General features: G+C 26.8%; 4 protein-coding genes across 12 annotated transcripts in view; 2 read left to right on the top strand and 2 right to left on the bottom strand.

Moving 5' to 3' along the window:
- Positions 1–15,029, top strand: part of LOC118445917 (TD and POZ domain-containing protein 2) — a 43,389-nt gene extending 28,360 nt beyond the window's left edge. Inside the window, exons 1-6 of one of the 7 annotated variants that reach the window (XM_085656749.1) lie at positions 9,411–9,438; positions 12,740–12,930; positions 13,040–13,338; positions 13,403–13,627; positions 14,066–14,213; positions 14,280–15,029. In XM_085656749.1, the coding sequence (XP_085512875.1) occupies positions 12,753–12,930; positions 13,040–13,338; positions 13,403–13,627; positions 14,066–14,213; positions 14,280–14,548 (1,119 nt within the window). In that variant the 5' untranslated portion in view covers positions 9,411–9,438; positions 12,740–12,752 and the 3' untranslated portion in view covers positions 14,549–15,029. Of the gene's footprint in view, positions 1–9,410; positions 9,439–10,595; positions 11,162–11,917; positions 12,637–12,739; positions 12,931–13,017; positions 13,339–13,402; positions 13,628–14,065; positions 14,214–14,279 lie in introns of those variants that run through there. The other 6 variants (XM_085656750.1, XM_035876009.2, XM_085656747.1 and 3 more) reach the window with 6 other exon arrangements.
- On the bottom strand, positions 450–901 carry LOC118445780 (histone-lysine N-methyltransferase SETMAR-like). Its single transcript, XM_085656594.1, has 2 exons — positions 841–901; positions 450–781 (listed from the first exon to the last, which is right to left on the bottom strand). Exons 1-2 carry the CDS (start codon positions 899–901, stop codon positions 450–452), a joined length of 393 nt encoding a protein of 130 aa, XP_085512720.1.
- Positions 1,744–9,123, bottom strand: papi (tudor and KH domain containing protein papi). Of its 2 annotated transcripts, none has more exons than XM_035875995.2 (9): positions 9,001–9,123; positions 8,768–8,875; positions 7,874–8,258; positions 7,329–7,766; positions 7,083–7,243; positions 6,775–6,995; positions 2,845–3,007; positions 2,660–2,767; positions 1,744–2,568 (listed from the first exon to the last, which is right to left on the bottom strand). In XM_035875995.2, exons 2-9 carry the CDS (start codon positions 8,855–8,857, stop codon positions 1,873–1,875), a joined length of 2,262 nt encoding a protein of 753 aa, XP_035731888.2. In that variant the 5' UTR covers positions 8,858–8,875; positions 9,001–9,123; the 3' UTR covers positions 1,744–1,872. The 2 variants fall into 2 exon arrangements, with proteins under 2 accessions (XP_035731888.2, XP_085512872.1); XM_085656746.1 differs by having other exon boundaries at positions 9,005–9,096.
- Positions 15,030–18,973: 3,944 nt separating the features above from the next.
- LOC118445920 (glyoxylate reductase/hydroxypyruvate reductase) lies at positions 18,974–21,308 on the top strand. Of its 2 annotated transcripts, none has more exons than XM_035876020.2 (6): positions 18,974–19,133; positions 19,230–19,357; positions 19,975–20,131; positions 20,471–20,634; positions 20,752–21,042; positions 21,138–21,308. In XM_035876020.2, exons 1-6 carry the CDS (start codon positions 19,063–19,065, stop codon positions 21,251–21,253), a joined length of 927 nt encoding a protein of 308 aa, XP_035731913.1. In that variant the 5' UTR covers positions 18,974–19,062; the 3' UTR covers positions 21,254–21,308. The 2 variants fall into 2 exon arrangements, with proteins under 2 accessions (XP_035731913.1, XP_035731912.1); XM_035876019.2 differs by having other exon boundaries at positions 19,942–20,131.
- The last annotated feature ends 75 nt before the right edge of the window (positions 21,309–21,383 follow it).

Below are 21,383 nucleotides of genomic sequence, written 5' to 3'. Positions count from 1 at the left end.
TTTGTTCTATAATTTATTGCCATTTTAAAGGTAGCTTCATAATGCCAATCTCATAGAAGTCTTGGTTCTTATTGGCAAAAAACTTTAGTAATTGATTTTCACAATCTTTTCTTGATGCCGATTTCTTATCATTCAGGACTTTTTGCATTGCGAGAAAAAGATGGTAATTGTTTGGTGCAAGGTCCGGACTATATGATGGATGCATTAAAACTTCCCAACCAAACTCCCGGAGTTTCTGGCGAGTCACTACAGACGTGTGTGGCCTGGCGTTGTTTTTATGGAACACAATACCTCTTCTGTTGGCCAATTCTGGCCATTTCTGGTCAATTGCTAGCTTCAAACGTTCCAGTTGTTGACAGTAGAGATCCGAATTTAGTGTTTGGCCATGTGGAAGTAACTCATAATAAATGATTCCTTTCCAGTCCTACCGAATGCACAGCAGAACTTACCTAGCCGTTAGGCCCTGGTTTGAGCACCATTTCAACTGCTTCATTATGCTTTGACCACGATCGTTTTCGCACAATATTGTCGTATGTGACCCATTTCTCATCCCCAGTCACCATACGTTTAAGAAATGGATCGATTTTATTCTGTTTGGTCAAGGCTTCGCAGATGGAAATTCGATCCATCATGTTTTTTGGTGTTAATTGGTGTGGCATCCAAACATCAAGCTTCTTTTTTAATCCAGCTTTGTGCAAATGGTTTAGAACTGTTTTATGATCGATCTTTAACTCCTGGGCGATGCTACGACTACTAACATGCCGGTCAACCTCGATTATTTCTGTAATTTTATCGACATTTTCGACGACGTGCGAGGTGCATCTTTAACATCAAAAATACCTGAAAGGAATCGACGAAACCAAAATTGCACGTAATTAGCTGTTATCGGGATCATAAACATCATTCACAATTTCAACCGCCTGGCTTGCATTTTCGTCTTTATCAAAGAAAAACTGTAAAATCTATCGAATTTTCTCTTTGTTGACTTCCATTTTTAAAACTCTGTAACTCACAACTGAATGGTCCAAACAAAAAGCAGCAAAATAATTTTTTTAGTATGAAATGTCACCTTGACAACGAGCATAAATCTGAAATTGTTTGATCGATACTTTACAAGATATCGATCACTATAACCATCTACCAAAAAAATAATGGATTTCTTTTTCTCCAACCTAATATTATTATGATATATGAGGAAAAAAATTTTAAAGAATATTTTGTATGTGCTGCTTCTATACAAAAAATAGATACTTTTATCTAAGAGTAAAAATATTTAACAAAAAGTGTTTTTAATAGATAAGATATATCTAAAAAAAAAAAAAAAAAGAATATATCTGATATTTATTCTTTAATCATATTAATTACAATCATATTAATGAATATAAAATAAAAATATACAGATCTTTTCAAACATAAAACTTTTCAATCAATTTCCATTGTCTATTTTATATATACATATATACATTTCATTTATTTGAATAGATGTCTATTATTAATAGAAGTTAAACAAAGTTAAGTTAGATTCTATAATAATTCTATATAGCAAATAAATTACCTTGCATTTCATTTACCTAATATATTATATATATAATTATAGTTATATATATATAAAACATTTAATACTTCATTACAACATTGTCATCATAAATTATGCAAAAAATTATTAAATGTAAATACTTGGTAAATGTAAAAATTTTTAAGGATGTAAAATTCTCATATAAAAATATCGTACGTATAAAAATGCTGTTTAAATTACCATCTATATTAGACATTACTATTAGCATTATGACGACGAATAAATTGACACTTGTACTCTGGTACTTTTCGTTTCTATTTACATTGTGAATATTTAATTTTTATAGTAAACTTAATCTAATTTAATTTAAGTCCATCGAATTCATCGGATATGTCACTCTCAAATCCAGTTTTTTCAATGTTTAGAATATTTGAATTTTTGAGTTTATGACATTTTTCTTTGTTTTTACAATTATGATTAGAATCTGTTTGTATATCACTTTTGTCATTCGTTTCATTTATTTTAAGAATTTTTATTCTCTCCTGGCTTCTTTTTGTTCTTAGATGATCCTTTACTATATGGATTATTTCTGGTACTCGTTTTGATGTTGGTCTGTCATCAAATACTCGTACACCATCTACTTTTGTAAAACGACTTCCTGGGAAATAAAGATGGTCATCTTGACCTACAGGAATTTCTTCATATTCTTTTCTGCGAAATAACTGGAATTCATCTTCCTTTAACAATTCTTCCAATTCTAGCATCATTTTTATTTCAGCTGCTTCACCTCCAATACTAATAAATTCTTTTATATAACCATTCCGACGGTACCAGTCTCCATTGTCAAAATATTCCTCATCGCTTACGTCTACACTATACCAACCACCATTATCATCGTCTGGGAATGCATATTTGGAATTGTGATTAATGAATTCCGGATTACTACATATATCTACATGATCTTCGTCGTCAGAGTGAACATATATTTCTTTAGATAGATCAGATTCATTATTAGACGGTTCTATCTGAATAAGATCATTATTAGATGTTTCCTGTATCGATGTAAACATAATTATACAAATATAATACAACAAAAAAGTTAGATATTTAACAATATATAAACTATAAGATATAAATACTCACGTTCGAAAATTTTGTAAAAGTCCATGGAATTACATAACAATGTGGATATTCCTCATTCATTATATGTGCCAAACCTTTTGCGGCCAAATTTTCATTTACCGATCCACCCTAGAAAAAAATTAAAATATAGTAAATTTTTTTTTTTTCTAATATATTCTGTGTGTGTATGTGTGTATTCGTTTTACCTTATTATAGAGTTCGATTAATGGAAATGGTGAATTTTTAGGATACAATTTTCCTAAAGACTTTAATCTTCTTTCATAACCCCGAATACGAGCGATGTTATCGCCAGATTGGTTAATTATTTCTTTGATTCTTTTCTTTTGGTCTTGTGATCCACTTTCCAGTCTAAATTAAAGAAGATATAAAAAAGAGATATATCTGTGTCAATTAAAAGAGAGAGAGAGAGAGAGAGAGAGAGAGAGAGAGAGAGAGAGAGAGAGAGAGAGAGAAACACAGATAAATCAAAATACAAATTAACAAATAGATAAAATCTAAAATTTTCTACGTATCTTTGATCTAATACGATATCTCAATTAATATTTATTAATCTAATACGATGTGAGAAAATTGTATAAGAATGAAATGTATTAAGTCGAATTTATTAGATATTGTTCTAATTTAATTTCATAAATAGATACTCGAAATGAAAAAATATATTATATTTGTCTTAGATGAAACATTGTGATAATCCATTATTCGTTCGTTTAATACGACATGAGAAAATTGCATTAGAACGGATATCAATAGCACGAAATGTACGTCAAACTTTTCGACGATTGCAAAACCACTAAAGCCTCCCTATACTCAATGACTTCTTGTGGAGGGATGAATTCGATAAGCTAGAAAGCGTAAATTCGAATTCTCTAATCCGACCGAAATCTTGTTAACGTCCAATTAAAACCTTACATGTTAGAATGTGCCTGAGAGAGAGAGAGAGAGAAAGAGAGAGAGAGAGAGAGAGAGAGAATGTGTTCGAAATCTAAAATAGACGTCAAAATTATTACGATTAAACTGGAATACACTTGAATTAGACAAGTCGGTTATGTTTGTGTGTATGTATGTTCATGCATAGTAAAATGAAAAAAAAGCAATGATTAAAAATATATACGAAAGGAATAATCATAAAAAAAAAAAAACGCAGAAATAATTTACCGGCTCATTGAGACACATAATTACGAGGTATTATCTCCCTTTTCCGTAAGGGGTTCGGATCGACTTCTTTCAATTAAGCGTCATTTGACGCAACTATTCATTCCGTTAATTAATCCAATTAGAGTTATTCACTCTCGTTAACTTATATTCTTAACATGTTTTATGAACGGACTCTCGTGTATACGACGTAAGAATAATAAAAAAAAAAAAAAAGAAAAAAAAAATGTAGGAATAAATTTTTCTTTTAATATCGGTAATAATTTTTAAACATTCAATTTGAAAGAATTTGATTGCACAACAAATTATTTTTACGATAACGTGCACGTGTTAATTATTATTTAATCGAATTTACTTTACGAAGATCTTATCAATGAAAAAAGGTGCGATAATGCAAGCTTTGAAAAAAAAAAAAAAAAAAAAAAATAAAAAATACTAAAATTCCAACAAATCGATATTTTCACAAAATAATATTTTATCAAATATATTTTGTTTTGTTTTTTCGTAAATTATTTATCAATCGAATTACACAAATAAAATAATATTATCCGTTAATTAAATTCTCTTGTAATTATTTTTTTATTGATCTATAGTATGTAATTCTACTCTTTACAAAATCATTCCATTGTGAGTCGAGATGTTTAGAAGGAAAGCTCACAACAAACAGGTTTAAAACAAGCTAAAACGGAAATAACAAAGAGAGAGTTAGAACAAAGCAAAGCAAAGCAAAGCAAAGCAAAGCAAAGCAAAGCAAAGCAAAGCAAAGCAAAGTAAAGCAAAGTAAAGCAAAGTAAAGCAAAGCAATGGAAGTTTTTGGCAGTGAGATAGTATTAAAGACTCATAATGCTTGCAACTCACAAGGCTACATCAAAGATCGTATACCAGCAACGTAATTTTAACTCTGAAATCGTTGCCAAAGAGAGAAACAGAGCAGGAGAGAGAGAGAGAGAGACAGAGATAGTGGGAGTCGCACACATTTATATATATATATATTGCACAGGATTCTAGAACATAGGAATACGTATGTTTCTCTAACAGGTCGCGTGTAACGTCGTGTGTATCGTGACGAAGTTGCACAGAGCTTGATTAGGTGTATGTGGACACGCGATCTACCTACGAGCTACTACTCGTACTATCGATTGATTAAATTCGTATTCGCTTTCGAAAGTGGGCTTCTACTCGACAATGTCAACAAACTATATTGATTTTCATCTTAACGAAACGATATCATTTTCGATCTAGAAAGCTAGGGAAAATAATCAGATTTTATCTTTCCAAACGAATACAAAAATTTTGTATTCGCGCGCACTTGTCCTGCTACAAGCATGAAATTTAAATTTAACACGTATATTTGTAAAATGTTCTAACGATTTTTTTTTCCCCCAAGATCTAACGATTTTTTTTTTTTATTTCTCTTGTTTGCTTTTTTCCTTTTTTATTATATAGATCAAACTAGAATATGGATACTTTTGATAGTACCAATTTCATATATCATTTTTAAATATACCTGATCTATTGGAAATTATAAGAAAATTATTTCGAAAAGTAACTCAATCGATAGTTCATCTTTCGAATTGTACATAAATGATATTTCACAGTACAATGAATTTATCTATTAGATTTTGAAAAGGATCTGTGATTGGTAGATAAGAAGAATATTAGAATTAATCATCTATCTAATATTGAAAGTACTTATCTGGAAGATAAATAATTATTAAAAATGCAAACATATGTTTCTTATTGCTAATAACCAAGAGAATCATAAATCGAGTAAAATATTTTATAATATTTGAATATATTGATCTACATCAGGGAGGAAAGGAGTAGAGACAATTGTGCAAATACATTTTCAACTTGCTGGATTCAATGCCAATATGTGAAATATTATCGCGTTAATAACGATATTGAAATTAAAATCAAATTATAATATTATTTCACTTGAGTATAGAAATTTATCCATCATCGATAGACATCTAAAGAAGAACAATTGAGTTTAATCTGATAGTCAAAATACAGATAATGCAATATGAAAGTGAAAAGTATTTTGATTTATATTGGACTTTTATATGTCCGTTCTAACTCTTCAATGAGATAATGTATTTGAGTAAAAGTCAATGAGATAATGTATTTAAGTAAAACTCGTAAATCATTCTAACTCGTCTTCTGACTCGATTATTGAAATATCCACATACGACTGATAATAAATTAATTAATGAAAGATGGGCTGACACTTATAAATACCAGTACACGGTAGAATAATAATTACTTGTAACAATGTTCTAGCAATAATGTTATCTCCTATAATCATTTCTTTAATGAAAGCTAAACTTGAATTAAGAAAAAATGAAAAACAGAATAGATATACGAAAGTACACACGTTCGACCCTACTCGATGCTCATCATTAAAAATCTTTACCAATTAAAAATAGAATGAATACACCTAACGAAATATACACATTTTCATTTCTTATTTATCATTTAATCTGTATTTTTTTATTATACTTTATTTATTTAGTTTATGATGAGGCAGTATTATAGAAAGATCATATACATAATATTTATATTTTTGCTTATTATTTAATCTGCATGCTATATTATTTTTAATAATTTGTATTGAAATATATTTCATTTAAAAAATTTGTAATATTTTTCTCTAAATATTATATTAATTTTGATTTATGTGATTGTAATTTATATGAGAAAATGCATATATTTTTTTACACAGATTTATAATTACTATTATTAATCTAAAAAAGAGAAATTCTTTTTTCTTCTCTTTTACTTAAATACATTATCTCACTTGTCACTTCATAGAATTCCAATATCTATACTCATTGATATTGTTAAACATTTCTAAAGACATAACAGGCTAACAACTTTCACAATATATTTATAGTGATCATTTTAGCAATTTGAATAGATTAGTTCTATGAATAAAATATATAAAATATAAAATTACGTACTTATGCGATCCAATAAAGATTAGTCCACCTCGAATTGCTTGTGCTCTAAGTTGCAAAAAATTTTGTGGAATTCCTAATACATTATATTGGTGTATTAGTTTTCTATAGCCAGAATCTATATAGTGAACATTTACGTATGTCCGGTATATATCTATTATTTCAGCTCTATACCACTGTCCATCATTTTTGCATTTTGCTGCTACTATATCCCCTCTATTTATCTGTTACATAAAACAAATTCTTATAAATTCATTTGTAATATTTATTTCAATAATAGAATATAATCCTTAATCATAAATAATACTGACCGTATCCAATCTATGGCCTTGGCGATTTAAGATATTTTTATAATATTTCGCCATATCAGCATGTAATTTACGTAAAGCTTCATTTTCAGAAGCCAATCGAAAATATATATAACGGTAACTAGACACTTTTGTTACATATACGTCTACAGATGTTACTTTATCTACAAAAATAAAATATAAATTTATAGTTGTTGTAAATAAGATCAAACTTTTTGCTTAACTTTTATACATTAATTATAATCTTGCCATATGAAATTAATTCTCCTTGTGTTTTTATAGATATTTTAGAAGGTTCTTCGACAGGGGAAATGCTTTCTTTTATCATAGATTCCTCTTCAACTTTCTTTTCCTTATATTCCTGTTTTTTTATTTCCTTTGTTATAGAAACCTCTTCTACCACTTTTTCTTCGTTATATTTCTGTTCTTTTATTTCATTTACCATAGGTTTCTCTTCTTCTACTTTTCTTTCTCTATATTCTTGTCCTTCTATTTCCTTTCTTTTATATTCCTCTTCTTTTACTTTTCTTTCTCCATATTCTTGTCCTTCTATTTCCTTTCTTATATATTCCTCTTCTAGTACTTCATTTTCATTATAGTTCAGTTCTTTTAACTTTATTTCAAGATAATCAAATGTGTTCACAATTTGAGTAAAATAACCTTTTATTAGTATTTTCATTTTATTATCTGTGAAATAGTTCTTTAAATTAATAAATGTACACATTCATTGAGAGATATCAATTTTCTATGAAAAAGGAAGTATTAAAAAATAATATTTAATAGTAATACAGTACCTAATACTGGTTTTTCTATAATAATATTTACATATTTTTTTTTTTGTTTTTCTATTTCACTTAAATTACTTTCACATAGTGTAATTATATTTTCATAATTCTTTGCAGATATAATTATTTCATATGTTTTAATCATTTCCGTATCTGTTGTTTTACTCTCTATTAAAGCTACAGCTACATCTATGTTTGTTTTAGTTCCTGTAATTGTGCACGTACAATCAGGATATTGTAAATTATTATCTTCAAAATTAATGGAAGTACTAGACATTTCCTGTATCCTCTCTACTTCTTTTAATATAGTGGGTACATATTTCCTTCTTAATTTAATGACTTTTTTAAATGTATCTTTATCGATAAGTATATAGTTCTTTTTTTTATCATTATGCTACAAAATGAATAACATTATGGTAAATATATATATTACAATATATACGGGGTGTCTCAGAATAAATAGAAAATATTTTAGGGCTGATTTCAGCATATCTAAACAATAAAAATATTTTATATAGATGTATGTCCTATTTGACTTTTTTTACAAATTATATCATGTATTGTAGTAATTCTTTTATTAGATAGATGAAATTTGATGAAATGAAAGAATTGAACAAAGTTTCCAAAAAACCCGAGCAATATCTGAACATATGTAAAGAATAAAACTGGTAATCATTGGTAAGATGTCTATAGAATTATATTCAGATACAAAAAGGTCATTTCGAACATCTGTTACGAAAATAAGCAGATAAAGTTTGTTGAAAATTAAATTTAAATAGAAAACAAAGTCAAATAGGACATATACTTATAGAAACTTTTTTTATTGTTTTAATATGATCTACCCAAAATATTTTTTACTTATTCCAGAACATTTTGTATATTCTCTTAAAATCATTATTTTACCTTCAACCACCAATGAATTATAGAGAAACTTAAATTTGCAAAACAAATACCGAATAAAGCCGATAATAATTTTTGCGTTGATATGTTCATTTTTAATCACAATTGAATCTATAAAAAACGAATAAAAAGATCATATATATATATATATATATATATATATATATATATATATCATTATTTGGATTAATAAACAGAAAGCGTTTTTATTATAAATCGTATAAATCTATACATACTCACTAGACCTGGTTCCAAAACTAATCACTTCCTCATATAGCCACTTCTAAAGACGAATGAAAGAAAGGTGAAAGACTATATACGTGCTTATATACTAAAAATCTGCCTGGAATTTCAATCAAGTACCAATAAAGTCAAATTTGTGAAATCTCTAATAATCGTGATTAAATTAAATAAAAGTAAATCAATATAAATTATAAAAACGTAAATTTATTAAAGAGAAAAGAAACAATTCAAATATCTTCATAAGAGTAAATGAAATTTACAGGAAGCTTGAAAAAAAGAAAATTCTTTACATTTACGTAGTCAAAAATCAATAAACCAACCAATACCATTTGTACAATCACTATAGTATTAGAATTTCAATAGAACCGAAACAGTTTAGTAAATAGAATTGTATGATGTCCTAGAACGAGTGGTGATTATAAATCGAAAAAGTAACCAATAAAATTTCATAATCATTAGAATGATGGATATTATTTTGTATAAAAGAAAAACAATTTTGAACTAATCGATTCATAATATTCTAAGACGAATATTATTTTTCGAATTATTTAATTTATAATTATTAATAACGAAGATTTTCTTTCGTTCTAATGATGTAAAACTCCATGTAAAAGATTATAAACAACGAAATTAATTATTTTGAACATAAATAATGAATCAACAATTCTTTTATTTTAAACTGATATATATTTATGCAAAAAAAAAAAAGAAATTAATCCTTTATGTGGAGACAAGGAAAAAATTTCTTTTTCTCGTTTGTTTTAGCATAAAAAAAATTTTCCAAAAAATTATATAGATCGATCGGCCTATTTTCTTATTTAGAATTTATACGGATTATTGATGTTCATATATATAGGTTTAAAATCATCCTTTTTTCCTCGCTACATTCCAAGCTATATATATATATACATAATATATATATACATATATAATATACATACATAATATATATATATACATATATATACATAAAAAAATATACATATATAATATATATATACATATATATATATATATGTGATTTATATTTTAATCTTTAACGATGATTATTAGATGACATAATTATGATTTCATGATTTCCAAGTATATTTCGATCATACGTTATTATTAATGCTGACATTTCGTGAACCTTTTCACAGATCGCTTGTTTCATTGAAAAACATCGAAAAACTCTAATCTTATTTCTATATATCCTAACAATGTAAACAGTTAACCAATCAGATGAATACGAAAGCATCATCTGATCGGAAGTTTGTTGTGATTGGCTAAAAGGAATGTCAAGGTTAGAGGAATATAATATTTTATTATTTTTAATTTAATTGAAACATATTCAAAATTTTGAACAAATTTTAATTTCGAAGCTTATGCGAATTACCTTGTAAAGCCCTTAAATGATAATTATTAATGAAATGAGAAAGGATTAGATAATTCTATACCATGGATTACATTTTATATACTTTTGTTTCTTTTTATATGTTAAATTTTATCCACTTTATTAACATACATTAAAAGAAAATCAAATTAAAAGAAATAAAAGAATATAATGAATCTTGTTTTTTTTTTTTTATTTTTTTACGTTTATCTTTTATTTTTCTATGATATATATGATTACAACTTATTCAATGAAATCAAATGATTGTAAAATGTAAATAAAGTTATTCATTGTTCCAAATGAGAGTGAAGTACTTTTACGAAGTTAGTTCCATTTATAAACGTCACACACAATGTATTTGCATGTGTAACAATTTTAAGTGGACGTAGAGAAACGCATAATCCTCACGACGATGATCCAAACTCTCAGTTGGTTTGGAGTACTCGCATTGTACGAATATCGTTACATTTTCTTTCACGAGATAATTTGTTATTCATATCAAATAATAGTTAAATGCTTTTATTGGACATTTAATAGTACAACAAGTGTTTTTGTTTTGTGCGATTATTTGTGCGGGTTATAAATTTTTGGCATAATTCAGTCGACAATTTTTCTTAAGTCAGAAGTTGTATTTTTCTTTATATAGAATATTATTTTCGAATGAATATTTAATTCTCGCATTTACATTAAAGTAAACTTCAAGTATATATATATATATATATATATATATATGTGCGTGTGTATGTGTGTGTGTATGCATTTATATATATATGTGCCTTAACGTGAGTGTAAATTTTATTATTGTTATTTATTTAAAAAAGATAAAGCAATAACATTATCATATATATATAGATAAATTAATATTGGATTATTAAACATTATGAATTGGTATTCAATATAGGAAATATATTTAAAATACAATTGATAATAATCAAGAAATTTTTATATTTCTTGTACAAATTAATAATTTTCCAAATGATCGTTCTTTGTTAAGTCCACTTGTATGTTATTCGTCGTTATTGTATATAACGAAGAAATCGTTGATCGACTCATTGCGACACATAATTACGAGATATCTGCTTTTAGTGGTGTTTTCGGATCGTCTACTTTCAATTAAGCGTCATTCGTTCTAACTATCCCGTTAATTAATCCAATTAAGAGTTATTTGCTCTTGGTACTCTATATTCTTAACATGTTTTTGCGAACGGAATTAGAAATGATAACGTTTTATTTCCTGCGATAATTTTAAGAATCGATATTGGAACAATATCATTATAAAATAATATATACGAGTCATTTATCAATGATTGATAATTTATATTATAATTTTATAGCGAGGAATGTGGTAAAGTGAAGCTTTAAAAAAAAAAGTGTAAAAATTTCAAAATTTCCAATCGATACACACTTTAAATATACTTTATTAATTTCCTTTGTTTTTGAATTTTTTTTTTTTTTTAATTAACTAATTATTTGCAAAGAATTGAAATTGCATACGTTTAAAAATCGATATTATTCTCTAAAGAGATAATTTTATTAATTATTTTCCGTTCCATGTATATTTGACCTATTTCTAATAAAAACGTAAAAAAATAAAAAAAGAAAAAAAAAAAGAAAAAATCTATTATATTCTATTCTATTGTGACTTAAGATATGTGAGTATTGAGCAAATAAAACAAACTGAAAACAAGCTCAAACGGAAATAGCAAAGAGAAACTAGTATTAAAGCTATGCAGGTTTTTGGCAACTAAAATCAAAGATCGTAAACTACCGCTGTAATTTCAACACTAAAATCGTTGCCAAAGGAAGAGAGAAAAATGGAAGGAGAGTGAGAGAGAGAGGGAGAGAGAGAATATACTTATATATAATACATAGCATTCGAGCACGTGGGAATATATGTATTTCTCGAACAGGTCGCGTAGAAGATCGTGTGTAATGTCGTGTGTAATGTTGCAAAATTGCACTGAGCTTGATTAGGTGTATTTGAACACGCGATCCCTACGAGCTACTTCCACGGTCGATTGATTAAATACTCGCATTCGTTTGGCCGTCCGCATGCGAAAGTAGGCTTCTACTCTCGACAATGTCAACAAGCTATATTGATTTTCATCTTGACAAAAATGGAATTGTTTGGATTTAAAAAAACTAACGAAAACGATCAGATTTTAACATTTCGAAAAAATACAAAAATTTGAATTCGTCGACATTTCGTGCGAAATCAAAGACGCGCGCACGCGCACACACTTGTCCCGCTACAGGCGTAAAATTTAAATTTAATTCATATATTTATAAAATGTTCGACTCACGTTCTAACGATTTTTTTTTATTTCCCCCTTTTTTTTCTTTTCTTTTTTATTATATAGATCAAATTGAAATATGGAGCTTTTGGTACCAACACTTTCAGATATCATTTTCAAATATACCTGGTCTATTGCAAATTATAAGAAAACTATTTCGAAAAGTAGCTCGATCGATAGTCCATCTTTTGAATTGAACGTAAATGGTATTCAAAGTACATGGAATTTATCTATTAGATTTTGGAAAGGACCCGAGGGTGAGAAATCAGAAGAATATTATAATTAATCATCTATGTAATATTGAAAGTATTTATCTGGAAGGTAAATAATTGTTAAAAATGCAGACGTATGTTTCCTGGCTAATAGGCAAGAGAATCAAAAATCCAGTAGTATTGTGTTTGAATATATTGAATTGCATCGTGAAGGAGGCTGAACAAGTAAAAATACGTTTTCAATTTGCTGTATTCAATGCCAATGTTAAACATTGGGAATATTGCCATGTTAGCAGAACCATATTGGAATTAAAATCAAATAGTGATATTATTTCACTTGGGTATAGAGATTTGTCCATCGTTGACAGACACCTGAAGAAAAATGGCGAGATCGACTTGATGGTAAAAATACAAATAGTACAATGTGAAAGTGAAAAACATAATTTGTCACAGGTATAATACGCATTTGAAATTTTATTGGACTTTTATGAGTTTCACTAACTTGCCAATTTTCTAGGATATGGCTAGATTATTGAAACATTCACGTACAGCTGACACTAAACTAATTTGTGGTGGGTTGGCTGGCATAGAAATACCAGTACACAGTAGCATAATAACTGCTCGTAGCAATGTTCTAGGAGAAATGTTATCTCCTGTATCCGTTTATCCAATAAAAACTGAGTTGGAAAGAATTGAAAATAACGAATTGGAAAGGGATGAAGAACAGAAAGGATATAAGGAAGTATGCCTTCGACGTTACTAGATGCCTATAACTAAAAATTTTTAGTAACTAAAAATCCAATGAAAATGCTGAAAATATTTCCACGTTTTACATTCCCTATTTTTCTTTGTATATGTATTTTCTTTTATTTTGTTTATTTTATTTATGATTTCTTAGAACAGTACTATGAAATGATCATTACATTTATATTCTTGCATATTTTTTAATTATTATTATATTATTTTCAATAATCTGTATTTAAATATATTTTACTTAAAATTTGTGATTTATTCTTTTTTGTTGTTGAAATATTTATTATGATTTATTTAATCGCAATTAAAATGAAAAAAATATATATATATTTTCTTTTTGACAGGTGAGTAATTAACATTATTAATTTAAAAAAAAAAAGGAAACTTTCTCTTCTATTTAAAATACATCTCACTTTTCACTTCATAGGATCAATATCTATATTCATTGGAATTATTAGATATTTCTAAGGACATAACGGAAGAACTTCTACGATATATTTACAGTGATCATGTCGATAATTTGGATAATCTTGCATCTCAATTGTTATGTTTGGCAGAACGTTTTTGTTTACAAGGTATTCATGATAACAATGATTAAATGTGAACACATGATAAATTCCAATAAATCATTACTTTTCTAGGTTTAAAAGAACTTTGTGAAAGGAATTTAATAGAAACTATAACTCCATATAATATAGCTAATCGATTGTTATTAGCAGATGAATTTGGTTGTGAAGTATTGAAAAGAGCTAGCTTGGCTTATTGCGAAGAAAATTTAACAGTACTTAATAAAAGTTTAGCTTGGAAAATGATGGAACAAATGAATCCTGAATTATTCAATGAAGTTTGCGAAACTGGAATGGGAAGTTCTAGATCTAGTAACATAGATGATAGTGAATTGAGTAATTAAATTTATTCTATTATTCTACTTCAATGGATAAGTTTAAGTGATAATACTTGTGATTATTACTTAAACTGTTGATTTTTTTTAAGATGATTTCATCTTTTTTTTTTTTTAAGTTTTATAAAGCATTTGAAAAATATTTTAATTTCTTTTATCTCATATCATTATGTTCATATGACAAATTTTAAAATATTTATATATTTATATACTTTATAAGAAGGAATAACAAATTATTTCTTAAAAAACAGAAAAGAAAAGAAAGAAAAATATAAAACAAAATTGTTCACTTGTAGAGTAGTATGAAATCTAGTGAACATTGAATTGTTTGTGCTCTAAGATCAAAAGATTTTGTAAACAGTTACAATGTGTTAGACTTGTATATTACAGATATAGTTTTATAATGTAAAAAATAAATACAAAAAATCATATAGTATACACCTATTACTTTAGCTATGTACTAAAATCTATTATGTTTGTATTTTGCTGCTACTGTGCAGCAAATAGTTTTCATTCTTGTTATTTGTTATATAAAACATAAAAACTCTTATAAATTTCACATATGACTATGACAATTATTTTATTACAACAGAATATAATCCTTAATCACATTTAGAGCTCATATTTATTAAAGTTTACTTAAAAATTATTAAAGTAACCTGTTATATCTGTAATTGATTAAAACTTAGAATTATAGAATCAATCAACTGATACATATATCTCCATAAAATTTTTATTATCTACATAAAATATAAATTTCTATTTCCTTTAAATAACACACAACTTTTTACTGAACTTTTATATTTTTGTTATAATTTTATTATATCACAATGTTTCTACTTCTAAAATAGGATTCATTTTCATGTGAAGATTTTCCTCCAAAAAATCTCATAAAAAAAGTTTATTTTCAATTATATATTTGTGAATGTTTTTAGTTATACTTGTATACAATATATATATATATATATATATATATTGTATATACAACCCATTCCAATTGTTGGTCTACAAACTTCTTGAGGTACATACATTTTATATGTCTCAATAAGTACCTGATCTGTTACTATATTTTCTATTATAACTTTTATTATATATTCAGGTAAATTTATATCTTCTGTAATTTTTATAAATATGCATGTATGGTCAGGATATTCTAAATCATTTTGAAAATTTATAAAAATTTCATATTTATTCTGAAATGAAAATCTTTTATCATTAAATATCTTTTTACAATCAAAGTAGGTATGAATGTTATTTTCACTTATACGTCTTTTCTTAATTTATATATATAGCTTTTTTTTTGGAATCGTCATTATCCTATGTGAATCAATACCTTTACATTATAAATGAAAGGATATATATATAAAATATACTTTTATATATATACTTGTGTATGTGTGTACGATCAAAGAATATTTTTTATTAAAAATCACGTGTTAGTTGTTAAATCCAAATAAATGATGATGTGTATAAATAAAAATAATTAAAAAAAAAAAGATGAAAAAAAACGTAATATGTACTATTGCGCATGCGCGAGGAAAAGCTTAGCAATAAATATGACACCATTTTGTCCTGTTGGACGTTGACGGCTAAACGTGGAATTTTTTATCGTCCTCATTAATTACAGGTAATTAACATATTTTTCCTAAACGCAAATCCTCTTCCAATATATTATATTAATCGATTCCTTGATGCACGTTTTCTAAGTTTCATTGTTCGTATTGTTATGAGAATGTCGCGTTTAAAAGATATTCGTAAAAATAAATCGACTATTTGGCATCACCTTCAATAGCTACTACTTGATAACCTTTTTCTAATCTTTTAATTTTATTTTCGATACTTCACTTTTTAGTGACAATGCTACGATTAATAATTTTCCATTCATTAATCGTAATCAATTATATTTAATTTTATATTTCATTTTTATATACAGACACATATATACATTAGTCTAGTGAATTTCGAAAAATAAATATCGTGGCTATCATTAGTCAATATTTAAACATTTAATAAACGATGTGTTTGATTATTTAAAATTTATTTAAGATAAGCGTAACGAAGGTTAAATATAAAATAATTTTAATTTGATATTACTTTAATTAAATTGAATTTAATTAATTCGAAAATTAAATTTGAAAATTTTGTATACCTTTAAATTTTTCGATGTTAAACAATCTGGAATTTCTACAGGAAATTTTTCCATATAGATTTTTCTTCCTCTTTTTCTTTCCTCCTTCAATTGTTCTTGAAACAGCATGCAGAGCAATTTTTATACACGAATTGGCCACACATGGTACTTTGAGCATCCGTGACCACCTGTTCAGTCAATTAAATTTGAATTATATGCTTTATTTATTCTTATTTTTCTTCTGAATTCTTATTTATGTTTATATATTCTTACTTATAGGTCTTTATTGTGCGGTGCTCTTGGATGGAGGATCCTTGTGTGTGGTTCCCTTGGTTTGGTGGTTTTTTGTTCTTTTTTCTTTTTTTCTTCTTCTTTTATCTTAAGCTGGATCCGTTTATGGTCAAGAGAATTTAGACTTTTATAGAGAAGTTCTTTTTTTCAATGTATCCGTATTATATATAGAAAACAAAAGTCCTTTCTACTATGCGGTTAGAATAGGTAGAACGATTGTGCGAATATGGGCGTGCACTCGCGTGTACGGATTTTGTTTAAGTCCAATCGTGGATCCCGATGTAATTTGTAGAACCGCGAAAGCACGACCGGTCGTTCTTAATAATGATGACTGAAACTTCCGGTTTTGGATGGTTGAGCTCTATCAGTTGGACAGACTTTGAACGTTTGCGGTTAGCGTCGAGACATGAATTCTCACGAAGTGGCATATCATCCCGGAACTTAGATTTTCATTTGTTGATTGTTATTCCTTTCATTTTTAAATAATCGTAATAATATAAAAGAATAGGTCGTTGCCCGATAAGTCTCTTCAAAAATAGCAACTTCCACGTGATAAGATTTGATTATACGATATTGTACTTCTTTTTTTAAATTTAAATTGTAACGTTAAATATAAGTTTAAGTTATAAAAAAAAATATATATATATATTTTTTTTTTTTTTAGAATGAAATTTATAAATACATACATTTTCTTATGATACTAATGATGATATTACATAATAGTAATTATGATAAAAATCTATTATGATAATAAAACTCTATCTGACAACTGTGCTATCAAATGCTATCGCATTGTTAAATTTTCGTTGATTACAAAAGCTTATTATTTTTTATAATACTTGCGTAGTATCTATTTTTTAAACTTTCAATAATATAATTGTATAATTATTAATAGCTATTTAATATAATAAAAATTTAATAATAAGAAAGATTTAATTATAAAAGTTTGTTAATAAGAAATATTTATTTATATAATAAATATCTATTTTAATAAATAATTTCTGATGAGTATAAAGACAATGTATTTTTCTTCAAAAAAGAGAAATAAAGAAATAAAAAAAAAGACTTTATTATCAGTCGAAGTAACCACAGTGTCCTGTTATGATAAAAAAAAAAAATTAAATTATGTGCATGTGTGTGTGTTTGTAATTATTATTATTAAATGGCGTCAGGAACTCAAAAGTCCATTGACGCAAATACTAAATTCTGCCAATGTTTTTATTCTTGAGCAAGATCCTCATTTCGTTAAGATCCATTCTAATATTATCTTTCTACCTATGTTATGTCTTGGTCTACCCAATGATTTTTTTCTTCATTATGTTTATCAATTAATACTTTTTATGCGGTTCGATCCTTATCCATATGCACCACTCGACCTGCCCATCTTGTTCGGCGCGATTTTATGATATTAATAATATCCGAATTATTGTATAATTGATGTAATTCTACGTTGTGTTATTTTATCTTTTTGCATGATTTTTCGAGGTAATCTTATTTTCGAATACACGAAATTTTTTCTCGTTTTGTAACGTAATTGACCATTGTTTAACAGCCATAAAAGACTACCAGCAAAATAATCGTTCTGTAAATTCTAATTTTTAAACTCCTAGACAATATCGAGTAATTTATTAATCGAATAAAAGCATGCATTTCCCAAATTAATACTTTCCTTAAGTTCTTCCCTTGTTTCATTAATTTGATTTAGAATCAATCCTAAATACTTAAAATTGTTGAACCGCTTAATTTTGTCCCGAACCGCAAAAAAATATTGTCACGAATGGCTAAGTTTTCATTATTTTTAATATTCTGAATTTTATCAGTGACCGTATATCAATTTTCTTATCTATTTGTAATGTATAAACAATTAATATTTTTTACTTTTTTATCTACGATAAAATAATAAAGAAATAATTTTTTATACTCATTCGACATATAAATAAGTCATGGATTGTTATCTTTCCTTTTATCTCTATGTTTTGCGCCTGCGTGAATAATCTGTTCGATCTTGGTTATATAACACGATCGAGTGCTATACCACTCGTTAGTCTTTATTTATACTTAACGCAAGACAAGTTTAGTTTCAAAACACGTTTGGAAATCAAATATGGGAAGGCCACGTGTGTTAGTTACAAGCAACGATGTACCATCCCCTGGAATCGATCTTTTGGAATCTAAGTAAACGAATTTTCTATTGTCATTAATTTAATAGGATATATTGAAAATATAATATTATAACATATGGTATAATTATCAAAATATTATTAAATTTAGATGTGACGTTACGATCATTCAACATGATAAAAGTACACGAGAAGATGTCCTACAAACTCTTCCCGGATATAACGCTGTTTTGATTACTAATCATTACAACGTAAATACCGAATTTTTGAATATCGCAGGTAAATGAACGAAAGAAAATTTCGTAATAAAATATCATTATAATTGGAAATACGAACATAATTAAACATGATAAATTCTTGTTATCGATTATATCATTGATAAAATATAGGTACACTTGAATTTGTATTGAATGAAAAAAAACGAAAGAAAGAAAGTTTATCTTCGAGTAGAATGTCTTAATTGATTGATAAGTTTTTATCCTTTGAAAAATAGACAAATATTGCATAATAACATACGTAGAAGTTAATTGTGCGTATAAGTATTTTGATTTTCTTCCATCATGTAAAATATATACCATTCATTCAATTATTATCTTGAAAATGTTCAATTCTTACTTTAAGAGTCATCTGACAGTTGAATGTTCGAACTAATGTTCTTCTTTATCCTCCCTGATGATAGGCAATTTTCATACACACGTGTATGAAAACGTTTCTTTTTTTCTTTTTTAAATTAAATTTTCAAGTATTTCAATTTAGTAAAGGATCATGAATTACATTTAATATTTTATGTTGATATTTCATATATATATATTTTTTTTATATTAATATATCAATTGTATATTATTTCAAATTGTTTTTCATAGGAACTAATTTAAAAGTTGTATCTACTCTCTCAGCTGGCTATGATCATTTGGACGTTCCCGAAATTAAACGACGTGGTATTAAGGTCGGTCATACACCTCGGGTTTTGTCAGACGCAGTTGCAGAAATTGCAGTCATGTTGACTTTATGCGCAGCCCGACGAAGTCACGAAGGACGTTTAAAATTAGAAGAGTAATGTCGCAAGCTATATATTAATTTAAACATAATAATAATAATTGAGAGAGAGAGAGAGAGAGAAAGAGAGAGAGAGAGAAATATGCATATTTGATATAAAACAAATTTCAATAAATTCAACAAAAATTTTATATATATAAAAAATATATATATAATATATAATAATAAAATATATAATATATATATAAAATATATATATATATATTCTTTTTTTAACATGCTATTTTATCCTATACGATTTCTTTTTATATATAATTTGCACTTGTTTGGAACAATTTATAATACTTTAGACATGAGAACGCGAAATAAATGTCGTTATTTATAATTGTATTTTAGAGGAAATGTGAAAACTAGCTTGAACTGGTTACTTGGACACGATTTACGTAATTCTACGGTAGGAATAGTTGGATTAGGAAATATTGGTCAAGCTGTAGCCGTACGTTTGGTGCCATTTGGAGTAAGCACTTTTCTATATACCGGCCATTCGGAAAAAAAAGCAGGTCCGTATTCATGGTAAAAAATTAAAGATATTTTTTTTTTTTTATTTGTATAAATAATAAATTCTTTTATTATAACTTCATTTTTTAATTTTTTTTTTACAATTTATTTAATATTAGGAAAAGATTTAGGTGCTAAGTTTGTATCTTTAGACGAACTTCTTGCACAAAGTGATTTCGTTATTGTTGCTACTCCATTGACCAATGAAACCCATGGTTTATTTAACGATACTGCTTTTGGTAAAATGAAAAAAAATGCTGTGTTCGTCAATGTCGGACGTGGAAAAGTTGTAGACACGGATGCATTGGTAAAAGCATTGAAAAATCATACAATTTTTGCTGCGGGTTTAGATGTTGTAGATCCTGAACCATTACCAAAAGATCATGAATTATTAAAACTTCCTAATGCTGGTGAATATATAATATATAAGAAATTTTATATTAATATTAACATATTTATCACTATAGTTTTATACGTAAATTTGCTTTTTTTTTCTTTTTTACAGTAATTATACCACACTTAGGTAGTGCCACAGTAAAGACTCGCAACGATATGTCTATAATTGCAGCCCAAAATATTCTCAATGGATTAGATGACAAACCTTTAGTTTATGAATTATAAGTATTAATGGATTTGCTACAAGTCACAGAGAATAAATAAAACTATTTAACAAGCAGAGTATTTACTTTGATGATTTATAAATGAATATATATATTACATATCAAAAAAATCATTAATTTGTAATAATTTC

Source organism: Vespa mandarinia, chromosome 4, assembly GCF_050613455.1.
Source record: "Vespa mandarinia isolate Hongniang chromosome 4, ASM5061345v1, whole genome shotgun sequence".
Classification (NCBI taxonomy): Eukaryota; Metazoa; Arthropoda; class Insecta; order Hymenoptera; family Vespidae; genus Vespa; species Vespa mandarinia.
The sequence above is the reverse complement of the archived record's forward strand: the minus strand, read 5'-3'. Positions and strand labels throughout refer to the sequence as shown.